This window comes from Typopeltis vanoorti, chromosome 23 (assembly GCF_054136105.1).
Source record: "Typopeltis vanoorti isolate ZY-2024b chromosome 23, IOZ_Tvanoo_1.0, whole genome shotgun sequence".
NCBI classification, from domain to species: Eukaryota; Metazoa; Arthropoda; class Arachnida; order Uropygi; family Thelyphonidae; genus Typopeltis; species Typopeltis vanoorti.
The window spans coordinates 58,518,644-58,538,076 of record NC_143571.1 but is presented as its reverse complement, the minus strand read 5'-3'; the positions used below and the strand labels follow the sequence as shown (position 1 = coordinate 58,538,076).

At 32.8% G+C, this 19,433-nt stretch overlaps 1 protein-coding gene across 2 annotated transcripts in view; it reads right to left on the bottom strand.

The window, feature by feature from the left end:
- Positions 1 to 2,412: 2,412 nt before the first annotated feature.
- Positions 2,413 to 19,433, bottom strand: part of Dnz1 (DNZDHHC/NEW1 zinc finger protein 11) — a 159,448-nt gene continuing 142,427 nt past the window's right edge. For both annotated transcript variants that reach the window (XM_090412977.1, XM_090412978.1), the window contains one exon: positions 2,413 to 3,539. In XM_090412977.1, coding sequence (XP_090269103.1) covers positions 3,463 to 3,539 — 77 coding nt within the window. In that variant the 3' untranslated portion in view covers positions 2,413 to 3,462. The remainder of the gene's footprint in view (positions 3,540 to 19,433) is intronic.

The window sequence follows — 19,433 nt, the reverse complement described above, 5'->3', positions numbered from 1 at the left end:
AAGATGAGGATATTTTGCCAGAAAGAAAATGCTCTCATTTAATGATGCTTAGTAGTGATGACGAAGAAAACATTATGTAATTATGTAACATTACATAATAATATTAATATGTAATACTTTTGATCAATTATTGTTTTAATAAACATACATCTCTCTTAGTTATAAAAAGAAAGCTAGTATAGTTTTTTAACTTTTGGAATCTAACTTTGTTTTTTGTTCTAGTTCTTTGTTTCGTATAACACGAATTCGCATAACACAGCATTTTTTAGGAACCTAACAACCGTGTTATATGGGGATTACCTGTATACAGGCAAGTTGATACTTAGATTAATATTTAGATGTTTAGGATCTAATGCCATTTACAAAGACTCCCAGATTTTTCTCTCCATTGTAACATAGCAACAGCATAATGCACTTGATATCTCATTTGCAAAGCAAATTGTAGGTTAGCTGAAAGGAGCACGTGATGACAAAGCTGAGGCTTCACTACTATGGTATTCAATATCTCAAATGTGTTCTTCAATACATTGTTTAACTGATTTTTCTGTCCATAGTAAGATGACCGGCAATAAAATAAAAAATATATATATTATTTTATTTTATTTATTTTTTATTTTTTTCAATTCCTTTGTGAACAGTGGAATGAGAAATGCCCAACTCTGGGTAGGGCAGGCGACTTCTTCAGGTTTTATAAAAATATATGATCAAGAACGTAGTCAATTCATGAGTTCTCAGGCATCCTGTAGACTTACATTTCTTAACATTGTTGGTTTCTTTAAGCTGATTTAAAGAAACACAACTGGACAGACCTGCCATGGTTGGATTAGCATAAAAGATTTATCCCAATTCTTGTTGAATACACAAATTACTGAAAAATATTTTGAATACCATAAAAGCATGAGTTTTTCTGTTGAACTATTGACACCTTGATATGAACTGATCAGAATGAGATAGGTGTGCATATTACAAACTGTGCAATATGCACAACAAATTGGTATAACAAATATTTGCATTCAAAATACTCAATGCTAAAATCTTATAGATGAAATAGTAAGCTAGCAAAAAAATAAAAAATTAAAAAAAATAGCAAAGTTCATTTCTGTTTTTTCATCTCTATTATCTTTCTATTACATAGTTCTCCAATTACTCAGAGATATATAAATTCATAAAGAATTATTTTTGGATTCTGTATAAGTCTTTTGTGCAGATAATATGACTTTAAAAAAAAAAAAAAAATCGGCTAATGCCTTTTTATTCCCGTATATAAGAAGTAGGTAAGGCCGTTTAGCCATATCTAACTTTTGGAGACTAAGTGGACAGTTCAATCTCCACTGGTACCCAATCAGAGATAGCTGGCCCAAGGTTATTACTAATTAAGCGGCACGCAGTGAAGAGAGACGGTTCAACAAGTGCCGCCATCTTGTGGTCCCAACACTCTTATTTAATGTCTGAAATAATGTGGGTTCTAATGTCGATTTTCTTGAGTTTCCGGGACAAAAAACCCGAGTTTCCGGCAGAAAAAACCTGTTTGCCTGTGCCAGAGATTGACTAACTCAGGGACCGGTCGAAAAAAGGCTTAGAAAAATTTCTTCTAGTCACCGGCTAGATTCGAAACCAAGAAGTCTTCCTTTGTGCGGTCAAGCGCCGTGGTGTTCAAATGTCACATCCACTGATAATATGACTATTAGGAACAAATTATTATCACCTTCAAATCCTTATTTACTTACAGATATTCAAGTAGGCTAATGCTTAATTTTAACAGGACAAGCAGTTAGTCTTGTGCCCACAGTCTACATAAAAACTCAGCCATCTTGGTTTACAACAGGCTAACTTAGTTCTACTTGTAAAAGGTCTAATTAATCCTCTGCATCACAGGTAGGATTTGAACTCAGATCTCTTTCCAAGCATGCAACATGGTGAAACCACTGAAAGTCATGGAAAGAAGGGCGATATAATCATTTTTTATCTGTGATGTTTTCCCATAACACTTGTAACCCAGAAATGGACGGTGGGAAATTTGTGTGGACACTTCTCCATATCCTCTGTGTTTTTTAGAATGTCATAAGGAGGTAAAATATAACAGTTTACTGGAAATACAGGTTGTTTTGCAGGCTTTTTATTTCCTCTAAAATAAATTTATTCCAACCCACATAAACAATGCTTAATAAACCTTAAAAAAAAATCTTGTGCATATTTATGTTTCTTTTGTAAAAATAAACTAATCAGAAATACCGAGAAAACCTGACAGTTTTCAATGAAATTTTTCATCTATTATAATTTTTCCACTTAAATAAAAATGAACAACTCTGTCACTTAAAAAACATATAGAATGATAATTATGTTGTGGAAAAGAATAATTTAGAAACTACTACATGCTAATATAAATAATTGCTAAAAAATTTAACTGAAAAATTCTGAGAAAGTCTTCTTTCCCTTTGAGAAATGAAGTATATAATTTTTACTAAATTTTAAATATCATATAAATGGGTATCTATAAGAGGATTTTTTATGCAATGGATTAATTTATATGAAATTATACTAAAAAATAGATATCTTATATTCTCTGCTTATTGCAATATATACATGTCCTACAACTTAACATATACATTCATCTTTTTAAACATTTTCATCAAACCTAGTTACTAATAAACAGGTAGCAGATTTAAACTGTCTAACAATTAATAGAGTGGATTTCTCCTTTGTTATAATATTCCTGTTTTACAAATGGACATTAACTGTAGTATTCCAAATTCCTTCAATCAATAAAAGCACATCATTTTAAATAGTGCTTAAAACTGCAAGACATCAACAATTCTACCCACTGTAAAAATTTTAGATGGTCATAAACAAGAAAAAAAAAATCTCATTTTGATGCAAAATATTTCATAAATAACAACAGCATTCAAAAATAACTTACTTTCTATTACAGTTGCAATTAATTAGTATATATAATGAATTCAAATGTGTATGTATGTGCATGTATATATACACACACATTCATATGTACATATTGATAAATGACAATGTTTGATATGTTTGTTCATGAGTAATATTAGAGACATTTAAAACTCTAACAGATACTATAAAATATTTATGATGTGGTATATATACAGAACATGAATATGCTTCAGAGAACACACGTCATTATAATAACACAGCAAATATTAGCTTACCTCCTCTGAACATTTAGAGCTGAATAATTACACCCCAACTTAATTTAGCTCTATTATGGAATGAATTACTTAAAAAAAAAAAAAAATCTCTTTATCAGAATACATCTCAATGTTTTTTTCCACTTTTTTCCCTCTTCATCAATGTGTAGTTGGCTGATCATGACTGGTTAATTCACACACACCTTAAAGAAAACATTGCAATTCTGCAGAATTTTTTACCAGATTATGCAGAACATTTGGCCCTGAAAATTAGCACTTGTCCATTATGAAACAGAAATGTGAATTTTAATCAAACTTCATAAGAAGCAAGATTCTCAAGATTTCTTGGTGCATTCTGGCAAGGCAGCATCCAAAACATAGGTGGTCCTAACATATAAGACAAATAAGATAAAGCATTAAAAATATAGAATTATACAACTCAATAATAACAATTAAATGGCATAACAGTTTCAAATTTCATATTATTGTAACTGGCAAGTGACTTTGAAAATATTATTATTATTAAGAGAGAGACCTCCAGGGAGTCAGAGACTCATCAAGGGAGGCCACATACTACACACACCAGCTATCATACTTATTCTTGAATTCATTCACACTGCTTGAACTCACAACATCAAATAGCAATCCATTCCAATCACGCACCACCCTTTAAGAGAAAAATCTAGCCCTCACACCCTTCTTGGCAGCCATCATTCTCAGCTTCCAAGGATGCCCTCCCGTCCTTTCCCCACCCTCCATAAATTAAAAAATTCCATCAATTGAAAACCTGTATGACTCTTTCAGAAGTGTGTAAGTCTCAATCATATCAACCCCCCGTTTCTCATGTTTGCTAGTGTCTGCAGTCTACAAATTCTCAATCTGTCTTCATAATCAGTATTCCACAATCCTGATATCATTTTTAATACTCTCCTTTGTACTCTCTCCAATATATCAGAATCGCAACGGAAACCAGACCTGAGCACAATAGTCCAAATGAGGTCTTATCAAGGCCTTCTAAAGAGGCAAAATAACAACCTTATCTTTACATGTGAATGTTTGTTTCAGCATTGAAATTATCTTTTGGGTTGTATTTGCAATCTTTGCCACATGGCCCCTAAACTTCAACTTCATATCTAACAACACTCCAAGATCCCTAGTCTCAGTTTTTTCTAGCCTAATCCCACCAATATAATACGACATTGGATATCTAATCATGCCGAAGTGAATGCTTTACATTTACTGACATTGAACTGACACCCATTTTCCCATGCCCACAATTCCAGCCTATTCAAATCATTCTGCAAATACTGCATATCAGCAGCATTCCTGATTACCCTACTTATCTTTGCATCATCAGCAAGTGTGTAAGTCTCAATCATATCACCCCCTGTTTCTACTGTTTGCATGTTGCTTGTCAAATCCTTCCCAATATCATTAATGTACAGATTGAATAACAGTGGACCAAGCACTGATCCTTGTGGTACACCACTTGTTAAAACCTTGCAGACTCAGATACCCCATATACCACTTTTTGATATCTGTCACTCAGCCATTCTCTTATCCATGCTAATATTGTATAACCCAAACCCATTTTCTCTAATTTATGCAGCAGTCTGCAATGCTGTATTTTGCCAAAAGCTTAGCAAAATCCAAAAGTATCATGGTGTATCCATTCCCCTTGTCTAGTTCAATGGTAACATTGTTATAGAACAAGAGCAAGTTGCTAAAACATGACCTTCCCTTAGTAAACCCATGTTGCTCATTGCAAAGTAGGTTCACTGTCAACCTATTTCTGAATGCAGGCCCTAACCAATTTTTCCAAAATCTTCACCACCACTCCTGAGATACTAATTGGTCGATAGTTGGATATATTGGTCTTTGCACCACCCTTGTGCAATGGAATTACCATACATTCCTTTCATTCCTGCAGAAGTTTCCCTGTTCTGAGACTTATATTAAACATCCTGGTCAAAGGAATGGCAGTTCAGCTGAACACTCTTTTAGCACCCATGCTTATATGCCATCAGTTTGTGCAACAGCTCTAATACCTCGGCCTCACACATCTGCATTTCTTCATCTAGTGAAGAGGTAACAGTGAGCTCAATTTTGCATTCACCAGGTTGATAGCTTATTATTAGCTGAACAACCTGTTCTGCATCTGTAACCCCTAACGCCATCTGGATTTAGAAGTTATTCTTTCATATTCATTCTTTCTTTTACTTGCAGCACATCGATAGAATTCTTGTGGGTTGTCTTTAGCACAGTGAGCCAGTTTCTTTTCATAATCAGACTTTGCTTTCCATACAACAGTTGTGACTATTCTAGCCTGCTGCTTATAATGATCATAATGGATGGCATCCTTATGCAAACGGTATTCCTTCCACATCGTCCTTTTCTTACGAATCTCTTATTTAATAAGATTACACATCCATTTGACTCCTACTCTATTTATTCTTTGAACTCTAGGGACACATTCTGATAATGCATCATTTAAGTATTGTTTAAATGCTTCCCATGCACTGTCGATACTCTTTCCATCCAGCAACCGATCCCATTCCACTGAACTCAGTATACTCCTCAGTTGGTCATAATTTCCTGCTTTGTAGTTCAGCATGTAGCCTTTTCTAAATGGAATATTCATAAACTTAGTCACTTCCCAAGTGAATACTGCATGATCACTGTCAACAACTGGATGCAGAATAGTTACATCTTTAACAGAAACACCTGCGGACACTATAATCAAATCTAACTCTCTTTGACCTCGAGTTCCTTCTGTCGCATGCTGCTTGAGGAAGTTGTCATGCAACAGTTCAATAAATGCATTTTCATTCTTCTCATGAGATTCTACTGCTACCCAATCAATATTTGGATAATTAAAGTCTCCCATTATGATTACTCTTTTTGTGCTCACCTTTTCTATTTGGTGATGAAGAAATGCATCCGATCCACCAGGTCTGTAACAACACCCCACTATGTAATTTGTCTTGTTAGATTCCACTTCACACCAGATGGCTTCAAACCCACTGCCACATGAAATATTGTTAGTAGTATTACTACATTCATAGGTCTCAACTGTAACTGGATTTAAGTCATCCAATATCACTAGCAGCACCCCCCCCTCCTCTCCTATCCACTCTATCCTTCCTAAAAATACAATTTACAAAATATAATTTCAAAGAGAGTCTTGGAAAGGAGAAGAATTAAAAAAACTAAACTGGAAACTATATTTCTCATATTCTCTTTTCTTCCTATATTTACCAAACTTTTCCAATCACCTTTGTTAATCTATCCTAAAAGTTCACATTACCTTTGTATCATAAAATATAAGACAGTGAGGAATACACTGAACCTATTAATTCTCAATAGAGAACCTATAAAACAAGTAAAATATTTCAGCTAGGCACATTTTTTAGTGAAGATGGCAAATTAAATACGGAAATAGATAAAAGAATATTATCTATTTCCGTTCAACAATCAGCTTTACTTATAAAATATTATCTATTTTATAAGTAAAGCTGGTATAAAAGAAAACCAGTTGAATAAATATATATGGAATAAGAGAGAAATTAGCCCATACTCAAAAACACAATACTCAAAGCAGTTTTAAGTTAGTGATCTGAGAGCTGAGTTAAAATAAAGTACTTTATCAAAGATTAGAGACCAGATATATGAGTTCTGAGAAAAATTAGAGGCCTGAATAGATGGCATCAATAGCAGGATCATATTAAAAATAAAGCTATTAGAAAGGAACTTGACATTATTAGCATTCAACAATATGTGCACATGGCTAATCTAAGGTGGTATGGTCATGTAAAGATAACGAGAGAGAGAAAAGGGTTAGTAAAACAGGTGTTTAATGCCAAGAGGGTAGGAAAAAGATTCAGATGGATTGTTTCAGTCAGACTGAATTGTTAGATCTGTCAATATTGAACCACTGAAAAATATGAGACTAATTTGATAGAACAGGAGATAGTTAATAGAAGATTAGTAATAACGTAATCGTATAGTGTACTATCATAGTAACCTGAACACTTCTTGAGGGTATTATCAGGAAATTGATGATGTATTCCTTTAGTTCTTTGTCACCAGACAAAGAATTAAAGGAATTCAGTGTGATACATGTGTATTTAGCTTGAATGTCATCTAATCACAACCTTAAGTACAATGTAATAATCCATTCTTCATCTCTACTTATCAATATCCTTTTTAGTAATGTACTAATTCTCAGTGTTACCTTCTGCTGGAAAGGAGTCCTATAAATTTCAATTGCTTGTCCATTATCACTATTCCTTTTAGTAACGTTTCTTCAAGGATTCTTCATGAATTCAATCTATATGCTTCCTTCAAACCAGCTTGAAAACTGTCTTCCTACCTACCACCAACAATGGATACATTACCACCGCTTTCCTTACCAGGTGTCTATCAAGTACCCTGCTCGTGTCATCTTTAATATTTTGGACAGCCCAGCTATTCTGCCTTAATTAGAATTGAAGAACATCAAGACATTTTTAAATCTGACAATTCTGGTCTTGCTTCTCATGCTGTTATTGACACTACACACAGAATTCTTTGGAAACAGGCAAAACTACTTCTTCACTCTATCAAGTTCAAATTCAACTGTCTCTTCTTTGAAACATGTGAAACACTAAGAAATCATCCAAATCTGAACCAAACAGCCTGTATGTCAATATCCAAGTTTTGGGAAGTGATCACTTTAATTGTTCATAAGTTTTTTGTTTTTTTTTAATTTATAATTATTTTATTTTTAATTTATGCAACCTATTGCAATTGTTCCTTTGAATGCTAATAATGTAATATCATACTTAAGCTGAGACCAAGACATGAGCTAATACACACGATTCATGACTCATTATTTCATTATTCATCTTTTGGATCTAGTTAATGGTCTATCGCCTTGGTGATGTCCATGTAACATTACATGAAACATACTGGAGTTTTTTAATAAATTCTATATAATTTCTGTTATGAGTGTGAAACAGTAAACCTGGTCATACAATATATCCACATGATTCATGACTCATTATTTCATTATTCATCTTTTGGATCTAGTTAATGGTCTATCGCCTTGATGATGTCCATGTAACATTACATGAAACATACTGGAGTTTTTTAATAAATTCTATATAATTTCTGTTATGAGTGTAAGTCATGAAACTTACTTTAATATCCATAACTTACACAGTTATAGTTGAGTGTGAAACAGTAAACCTGGTCATACAATATATCCACAGTGCTAGACTACTTAAAATCTTTCTGAAGGGAGAATTAATTTAACATTAAATGACTTACTGAGAATGGTTTAAGCCACCTATATATATAACTTAAAGAAACAGTTTTCACTTGTTTCAAAGTTATTCTAATAAAGAACATAATGATAACTTTCAAAAAAATCTATGCTTAGAATTCACTTCTTGAATCATATAATTTCTTCACATAAGTCCAATTTATATTTTTCACATTGTATTAAAAACAGTTTATAAAAAAATAAGCTCTATGTCAAACATGTTATTTTGAATCAAATTAAAATATTAAGTTACAATAAATGTTAGACAATACTGTTCTTTTAATTGCAGTTTTTCAGTATGAAAAACATAATAAAATTACTGAAATGTGCCCTTGGCAGAGGGGGGGTGGGGGGTACTCCCATCTACAAAAGGTTCATTATAAACCTATAGTACATTTTGTACTGTAGATGGGCTAAGAATTTTTTTTATCAATTTTTTGATAAAATGCATATATATATATATATGAATATTATCAAAAAATTGATAAAAAAAATTCAATATATATATATATATATATTGTATTTTTCATTTATTTTTTACATAATCCAGAAATCCTGCTCTAGAGATCAAATAAAACTTTTTTCAAGTCATTCCAGATCTCTAATAAGCAGGATAATGGTCTCACACTACGCAATGACATTCATCTCACACCTACCGACAATTACAAACATCTGTGCCCATGGTCAGATTCGAACCAGCAGACTTGTGGTTGGAGAGCAGGTACACTAACCACTCGGCCAACCAGGATATTATGATAGTACCAAATGAAAATGTTACACCATTGCTACATTCTTAATTAATATTTTCCTATAGTTTTACATACTATTTGTCAGAAAGTTAATATTGTTAGATCTAATATTTCGGGCTTCTAAGAAACCTATTACTGTATCAATCCAACTAGATCTTTATCGTCTTCTGGGTCCTGCCATCCTGCCAAAAAACATTTCTTTTTCCCTAAACTTTTCTCTCCCATTCTGTTCAAGTTACCATAGCTTCTGAGATTAACTCTGCTCACAGATTTTTGAATGCTAACAATGTCAAATTCGTTTTTAACACCTTCACTTTGAATGTAATTTGTTGACTTCCCTAATCTTTCTCAGAATTCTCCTGTTGTCTCTGATTAAGTGTTTAATTTCTATTCCATTTCTCAAATCCATAAATTAAAACTGTTTTGAACACTGCCTTGTATATTGCTAGTTTGGTATTTTGAGAAATTTTGTTCTTATTCCAACTAAATTTATTTTCCATCTAAATTTTCCTATCATATCAGATTTGCTAATTCTGTTGTCTATTTCTAAATATAATTTGCCATCTTCAGTAAAAATTGTGCCTAAGAAATGTTTTAATTGTTCTACATGTTCTTCATTCAGAATACAATTGATGTTTTCAATGCTTCTGCATTTTTTTCATTCTCTTTTTCCTTTTATTGCTGATTTTCATACCAAATTTATTAAAGCAGTTATTCAGTTTAATCTAAGAATCCTGCAAACTTGAACAGGATTTATTTAGAAGTATAGCATCATCTGCATAAAATAAACATCTGAGATTAATATCTCCAATTCTTATACCAAGTTTCATACTACTTTCCTTTGTAATATAATCCATATAGATGATGTGGAGATAACATGCACTCTTGTCTCACACCTCATTTAACATCAAATTATCTTTTTGTACCTCCTTTAATTTTTAACTTCTTACTTACAGCTCAAATGTAGACTGTATTGGTTGATGAAATGTCCCATTTAAACTATATAGTTGTAGTGTTAATAAATCACAGATGGGTTTACCTTATGTATATATTTTAATTAGTATAAAATTTTCACCCCAGTATCAAGGGCATCTTCAGCATGACTTGCAAATTAAACTACAAGAGAAACTAGTATATTGAACACACTGACATGTGAAATGCATGTACATAACATAGAGTGTCATGGTCTAATTATATTGAGGTTCTAGTAAAATCAATTTTAACAAGATTTAAAAGTGAATAAATGAAAATAATAAAATAAAAAAATAAAAAATAAATTAATATATGTATAATTAAATTTAAGTTAATTCTAGAATTTGTGTGAAGAGCTATTTCCCATAAGAGGGATAATTAAGTCCATTGTTTTTATTTAGATTTGGTCACCGTAGCAAGGCCTTAACTCTTTGTATAAATGTTCCAAGAAATTACTTTTATGAAGAACCTTATGAAGATACTAGGGTAAAATTTTCATGCTAATTAAAATATATGCATAAGGTAGATAGATTCATTTTAAGTTATTTATTAAATATCATGTCTCACATTCCTATAGTCATGTTATATTGCTTGAACAGTATTTCTCGTCATATGCTTTTTCCAGATCTACAAAACATAAATTCAGATCTTTGATTTAATTTCCATGATTTCCCAACAATTTGTCTTAAAATGAAAATCTGATCTCAAAAACCTCTATTTGGCCTGAAAAACCAACTTCAAGTTTTTCCCACAATTTTCTTTAGTCTTTGCTCAAGTATGGTTGCATAACTCAGTACCAAGAACAGTGAAATTCCTCTGTAGTTCTCACATTGTTTTATTTCCCTTTTTAAGATGGGTAGTATGAGAGGTCTACTCCAATCAACTGGAATTCAACCCTTGAAAACAGATATAGATAAAATTATTTAATTACTTTATTTTATGTTTGTAAGATATATTACCAATCAATAAATGAAGAACATCAAAATGTGAGAAAGAATTGATTGTATTCAAAAAATGGTCATACTTGAATACATGTTGTCTGCTTATGCTAAACGAGTGACTTACATAATTGTGGCTAGAATCTGTTCTGAGCATATGTCAAGATTTCTGCCTTGCTATTGATCTTTCTCTATAATTAAAATTATAATTACAGAATTAACTCACGTAAAATATTACTTATTAGTAGAATTTTCGCCTGAGTATCAGCATCTTCAGTACATGTATAAAGCTAACTGAACAATAACTGACAATTCCAAAAGGTGCCACCTAAGTAGCTAATGTAAGATAACTAAAAAAGGTTAATAAATTTCCTAACTTATTAAAAAAAAAAATATATATATATATATATACATATATATTTATATATACAATTAAAAAAGCTAGGAAAGATTAGCTGATTTATAAAGTACTATCTCCACAAAGATGATAGACGTAAACCATTGGATCTGTTTGAGAGTGAAGCAAAGTTTCACGTTTCTTTATAAAGCCATTCCACGAGGAACCGGCTTTTGTGAAGGACTCTGTCTTGTTCCAATGAACTATGTCTAGTGTTGATGGCATGTTCTGAAAGTCCAGACTGTTCAGGTTCAAGGTATTGAATATAAGACTGGTGTTCTTCTAGTTGAATAAAGGCAGATCTTCCTGTTTGTGCAAAATAAGATAATCCAAAAGAGCAAGGAATCTGGTAGAATGTGGAAGCTTGTCCTTTGGAGAAGTGAGAAGGGTGGAGATTTTTCTGAATGGTCAAAAGGCAACAAAAATATTTAGTGGTTTTAAAACTTTTGCTATGCATTCATTGCCTTGCACATAAGAGATAGGAATATGCATTATTTCTTCTGTATTAGTGAATGCATAGCAAAAGTTTTAAAACCACTAAATATTTTTGTTGCCTTTTGACCATTCAGAAAAATCTCCACCCTTCTCACTTCTCCAAAGGACAAGCTTCCACATCTCAGTTATCCAGGAGTCTATCAGATTCCTTGCCCTTGTGGATTATTTATTTCGGACAAACAGGAAGATCTGCCTTTATTCAGCTAGAAGAACACCAGTCTTATATTCAATACCTTGAACCTGAACAGTCTGGACTTGCAGAACATGCCATACACTAAATATTTTTGTTGCCTTTCGACCATTCAGAAAAATCTCCACCTTTCTCACTTTTCCAAAGGACAAGCTTCCACATCTCAGTTATCCAGGTGTCTATCAGATTCCTTGCTCTTGTGGATTATTTATTTCGGTCAAACAGGAAGATCTGCCTTTATTCAGCTAGAAGAACACCAGTCTTATATTCAATACCTTGAACCTGAACAGTCTGGACTTGCAGAACATGCCATCAACACTAGACATAGAGTTCATTGGAACAAGACAAGAGTCCTTCACAAAAGTCGGTTCCTCGTGGAACGGCTTTATAAACATGTGGAACTTTACTCCACTCTCCTAATTTAAACAGATCCGATAGTTTATGTCTATCCCCTTTGTGGGAGATAGTAATTTATAAATCCGCTAATCTTTCCTAACCTTTTTTAATTATATATATATATATATATATATATATATATATTAATAAGTTTGGAAATTTATTGACCTTTTTATCTTACATTAGCTACTTAAGTGGCAACTTTTAGAATTGTCAGTTATTCTTTAATTAGCTATATACATATACTGAAGATGCCTGTGATACTCAGGTAAAAATTCTACTAATAAATAATATTTTACATGAGTTAATTCCGTTATTATAATTTTAATTATTATATCTACTCATGGTATTTCCTTACTGAAACATGATCTCTCTCTCTCTCTCTGATTCAAAATAATAGAGATGTGAGAAACAAACAATTGAAATATTTAAAAAGGAACAGAGGTATTAAAGGAAATGGATTGGTAAAAAATACAGAGTAACTTTAAAGGGCATTAAGATCATTCTCATTAGCAAACAAAATTTTTTAAGTCTCATATAACTAAAAAAATCAGAGTGATGAGTTTTTGGAACATATTTTCTGAATTTTCCTCCTGCTGAGAAAAACATAAATGGGATATTCATAGTATGTTTCACTAAAGGAAAGTAAGACTTATGTTTGAGACAAACAATTTTCTTTCATGGAGAAAAATGAAGTGGGAAAGGAAATGCATTTTGTTCTTCAGCTAAGTTAGGTGCAGGTTATTATTATTGAGAGAGAGAGAGATCCAGGGAGTCAGATATCTCTGAAAAGGCCATTCACACCAGCTGTCATACCTGTTCTTGAATTCATTCATGCTACTTGCAAATACAACATCCAACGGCACTCCATTCCAATCATGCAATACTCTATAAGAGAGAAATCTATCCCTAACTCCCTTCTTGACAGCACTCATTCTCAACTTCCATGGATGCCCTCACATCCTTTCCCCCCACTCTCCATAAAATGAAAAATTCAATTTACTAAAATTCTGTTATAACCCTTTCAAAAGTTTGAATCATATAATCCCTCTTTCTTCTGTCTGCAACCTACAAATTCTCAATCTGTCTTCATAATTTGTATTCCACAATCCTCATATCATTTTTAACACTTTCCTTTGCACTCTCTATCACTGTATCAGAATTGCACTCTCTATCACTGTATCAGAATCACCATGGAAACCAGCAGACCAGCTCTGCGTGCAATAGTCCAAGCGAGGTCTTATCAAAACCTAGTAAAGAGACCAAATAGAGACTACCTTATCTTTACATATCAAGGTTTGTTTCAGCATTGCCATTATTCTCTGAGCTTATGCTACATGATTACATAATTGTGGCTAGAATCAGTTCTGTTCTGAGCATATGCAAGATCCTGCCTTGTCATTGATCTTTCTTTTTCTCTCTATCTTTACAAATTTTGCTATATGACCCTTCAACTTCCTGTCTACTAAAACTATAGGATGCCTAGTTTCATTAGTTTCTTCAAGCATAATCCCACCAATATAATACAACATTGGATATCTAACCATGCCAAAGTGTATGACTTGACATTTATTAACAATGAAATTACAGCCATTTTCACATGTCCATAATTACAGCCTATTCAAATCATTCTGAAAACACTAGATATCACAGCAGCACTCCTAATTATCTAATATATCTTTGCATCATCATCAGCAAATAGCTATATGTCAAATTTTTTCCAATGTTATTAATGTACAGATTGAATAGCAATGGACGAAGGACTGATTCCTCGAGGCATCAGTCCTTCACCACTGGTTACCTTGAATCTTGCAGATTCACACTCTCCATATACCAACTTTTTAATATCTGTGAGTCAGCCATTCTCTTATCCATGCCAATAGTTTATAATCCAATCACATATTCTCCAATTTATGTAACAGTATTCCATGCTATATTCTGTCAAAAGTCTTAGCAAAATTCAAAAGTATAATGGTTGAGTTTTTATATTTTTTTTAAGCTCCAATTAATAAGGAGAATTATTATTCTAGATAATGCAGAGGGAAAAAAATCAAACAAGATAACTGTGTACTGTTGTGTTTTGAAGTATAGAGGTAAAAAAATATTCTTCTGAGATGAGAGAGAGAGAGAAAAGATGACTTCAATATTGAACAGTACAAAATATAACTAAAAATGTTAACACGTTTGCTGCCAACCATGAGTATACTCATATGACACTTACCGTTGGTAACGAGATTACTCGTACTGACCTTGCTTGGCATGCGGGGCAAGCAACAAAAGTGTGTATACTTGTAGTTGGTATATGAGCCTCACAAGCCAACTACGAATATACTCGTATGTCGATTACCGCTGCCAACAAGATTACTCATACTGACCTTGAAGTGAAATTGCTTGACATGGGTAACAAACTATGCCCGAGAAGCTTGGCAGTGAATGTGTTAATGATCGATTGAAAGGATCATGATGTATTCTTTTTTTTTAGTGTTGCAGGGTGATCAGCATTCATTTTAGAAATTATGGACTTTACAACCGTGTTATAAATAACTCTTTTAATTTCCCGACGTTTCGATATTCATATTAAGATCATCTGGAGCATATACAAATATACAGGACAAGTTGAGTTACATTACATACAGTAAGCTAGAGAAACAATGATTTGATCACAAGTTATTCTAGTGGCATATTAGAAAAAAAAAAAAATTAATTATTTAGAAACTACATCAAGCTAAATTCTCTTTATAATAACATGAGCAAACATTCTTTCTTTTTCGGTCCTTTTTTTGGGGGGGGGGGAGCTGAATCTTAGCCTTATAAAGAGGGATAATAACTTCTTGATATTTACTTGTCAATGTATTCTTCAACATTCAAGTAATCCTTTGAGTTATTTTATCAATATTTTCAATATGCCCTCTGAGCCATAATTCTCTGTCCACCATTACCCCCAAAGTCCCTAGCATCATTAATTTCCTGCAGCCCAGTAAAATCAATGTGATCCTTTTCGACCAGAAGTGCATAACCTTAGATTTTGCAACATTAAATTAATAATCATTATCCTTTGCCCACAATGCCACTTTATTTAAATCATCCTGCAGGATATCTACATTACCTTTATCAATTATTGCCTTCCCTAGTTTAGCATTGTCAACAAACAATTGAATATCTCCCTTTAAATCTTTCCCTATATCATTCATATACAAATTAAATGAAAGAGAAGTGATCCTAGAAACGGGCCTAGTAGGCCGATTTGCACCAACCTTTATAATAGCATTCCATTATCATCTCATAGTCTTTGATTGACATACTATGCTTTCAGCTCTGTAATTGAAGCACCGGTCAAACTTTTATGTTGTCTATCCAGTTTATTCTAGATCTGTCTCTTCAAGTTTTCCATGCTGAAAAAGAGGCAGACCTAGGATAAACTGGATAGATAATATAATATATGGCTTTGCAAAATCAAACGGTATCATATGTATCCATTTCCCTTGTCTTATAAAATATCAGTAAATCACTAAGGTATGCCTACTACAGAGTATTGCATTCCTATCACCCACTGCTTCATTTTATTTTTAACCACAACTCCTGGAATATTAACTGGTCTGTAATTTGTGACTCTTCTGTCTTGGAGCACCTTTAAACACCTTTATGTAATGGAACTATCTTACCTATTCCACTCCCATGGACCTTTGCCAGGGCTGAGACTTAGATTGAACAATGTCACCTGCGGCACTACTAGTTCTCTTGTATATTTACATAGCACATGGGCTGGCATGTCATTCAGTCCCAGTGCTGTATTCACATTGATAATTTTCAATATGTTGAGCACTTCCTGCTCATCTACGTCAATTCTTACATTAGACTCTGTCATATCAGCAACTGCAAAATCCCCACTTGGATGATACATGCCTGCATCATTCAGCAACTCAACTCTTTTTTTTTTTTTTTTTTTTTTTTTTTTTTTTACTTCTATCACTTTTCTTCCAATGCCATTGATTCAAGTCATCCTTCCATACTTCCTCTTGCTTGTGACAAAAAAAAAAAAAACTCTTTTGAATTAACTTTGGCCTGCTTTGCTAATTTTCTCTCACAATCTGATTCATCTTTCTTACTATACTATCCTTCTTGCTTGAACTTTATGTTCATGAGTATGCTGATAGCCTTTTTTTTTTCGTATTTGCTCCACAATGTTTTATTTTATTGCAGCTCTTGTACTATATCCCTACTCATCCACTTAATCTCCACTTGGTTTATCCTCCTGACTGTGAGTATGCAAATCTAATACTGTTTCTCCCAAACAATCCCTGACCACTTTTCATGCATGACTGACATTCTTTCCTTGTAACTTTTCAAGCCATGGCACTCTTTGTGAATCCTTTTCTCTATACTGCTGGAAAAATTATATGACCTATCTTGAAGTTTCATAATGTCAATTTGCTTGTGATAGATGGTGTAGTGGGACAGTGCATAGAAGTATCTTTCTGTTTTCATCGGTTTTTCTATAAAATTAAGCAGCCAAGTTTATTCTGTTTAGAGGCATTTAGGAGAGCATTGTTTTTTAAATCGCATGCATCTCACCATCAACCATCACAAAAAATCGGTATTATAAAAACACTAGCAGATAGGGAATATAGCATTTCCCAGAGTATAGAGAAAAGAAGCTAAGAACTCGAATGCCTCAGTCCTATCCTTCTGCAAAATGATTACAATAAAAAAAATAGTGATTCTAAAAGAAACTATGAGACAAAGAGATGAATAGAAAAAACAGGAATATAAAAGAGCAGTACTGCATCCTTATATGAGATCTGTTACATCCAAGATTTCTATGATATTGCATCAACAAGGAATAAAAGTATTTTTCTCACTTTTTCCCCCCCATTTTAAAACACTTCATTCAACATCAAGTTATTTGATCATAGCCTCTAATGAAAGTAATGAAGTTTTATTTTTAACCAGGAGATGGTATCTCATGTAATTAATTTAATTTCTTCACAGACTGTTGGTCCCTACCAAACATTAATTTTAACAGATACACTCTCAAAGGTACCTTGCTGCTGTTTTGAAAATACATAGTAATTCCTATCTATGACAACAGGTAGCACTATTTATCTCTCATCCTGTTATAAACTAAAACCGATCCTGCTCTGCAGAATAATCTTGAAATAAATAGATAAATCAGATAAATATCAATAAATAGAGCGATACCATGAAACAAAAAATTAATTCAACAAGACTGATTTTCATTTGTTTCACTGCCAATTGTAATTCTTCAAACACTCTCTTTAACCCTTTAGTATGTATGCAATGCTGTTAACATAGCATTGAGTAAGCTTTTCTTCACATTTCACAACATGAATTAGCTTAGTGTAATTATATACTTGAACGTACATTATGAAAAGGTTTTTTAATAGTGCTATTTAATAATAATAATAATAATATACAGGAATACCTCGATTATCGCGGTTATTGTTGCCACGAAAAATACCGCAATAATTGGGATAAATAATGCGTGTAAAATGGGTGATCAATGCCAAGGATTTTTCAAATCTATTAATTAAATTTTATATATCAAGAAAAAAAGAAATGTGTTAAACGTGTTAAGTAAAAAATGAAGGTTCATTAAGAAAAACAAGATTATTCTTTAATCTTTATTTATATATAAGAAGTTCATACAGTACATACAATTATTCTTTCTTGGATAAAAAATGGTGTAGAGTTGTCTGGTGGAATTTTTTCTTTCTTTTTTCTTCGTATAAAACTCGGTAGCATCAGATGGAATTTTCAATTTCCCAATGAACTTTCAGTGATCGCTCGAGATTAGGATCGCCTTCCAAGATTTTTTCTTTAAAATTTTCAGCAATTCTAAACATTTCGTCCATTTCTTTGAGGGTAAATTTCTTCGGTGCCAAGTCAATTTGTTCGTCATTATCATCGATTTGAGCATCTTAAGCAAGTTCTCTCTCGAGGTTAATTAGGTCTTCATCATCCAGCTCCTTATCATGTGACTGAAGCAGGTCCTGAACATCACCTTTTTCAATTTCTTTTAGTCCTAGATTGAAGCCAAGCTCAGTTATGTCATTGCCACGCTGCTCTGAGGTTGCTAGAAGTTACTTCACTCCATGCTTCCTTGACATTCTCAATGCAATTTTTGATATTGAATGCCTTCCAGAATTCTGTCAAAGTCATAGCTTCATCTCCTGTAGTCTTTTCTATTGCTTGTGAAAAAGTTCTTCGTAGGTAATATGCCTTAAAGGATGCGATTACACCTTGATCCATTGGCTGGATGATGAAAGTGGTATTAGGTGGTAAATAAATAACTTTTACATTTTTGCACAAATCGTTCAGTGCTGTTGGATGACTAGGTGCATTATCTAATATCAACAAGATTTTAAAATCAAGATTAAATGACTTGCAGTATCTTTCAGCTTCAGGACAAAAACAGTTTTTAAACCAATCCTCAAAAATAGTTTTCGTCATCCAAGCTTTTCTGTTGAATCTCCAATGAACAGGGAGAAAATTTTTATCTAAACTTCTAAGCGGGTGAGGATTTTGTGAACAATAAATAAAGAGAGGCTTCATCTTGTAATCTCCAGAAGCATTGCCACATAGTACACGCTCCTTCGAAACCTTGTAGCCAGGCTGTGATTTTTCATTCTTTGCTAAAAATGTTTTAGTGGACATCTGCTATTAAAATTTTAAAAACTGTTTCTTTTGGAACTCAAAAACACTTTCAACTTTTCCAAAGTTGATATGCAACGTAACTGCATGGACTAATGAATTTTCAAGACTACACAGATGGACCGTTGAAAATCTGTAGCAAACAGGATAATCTTTTTCACTGATTA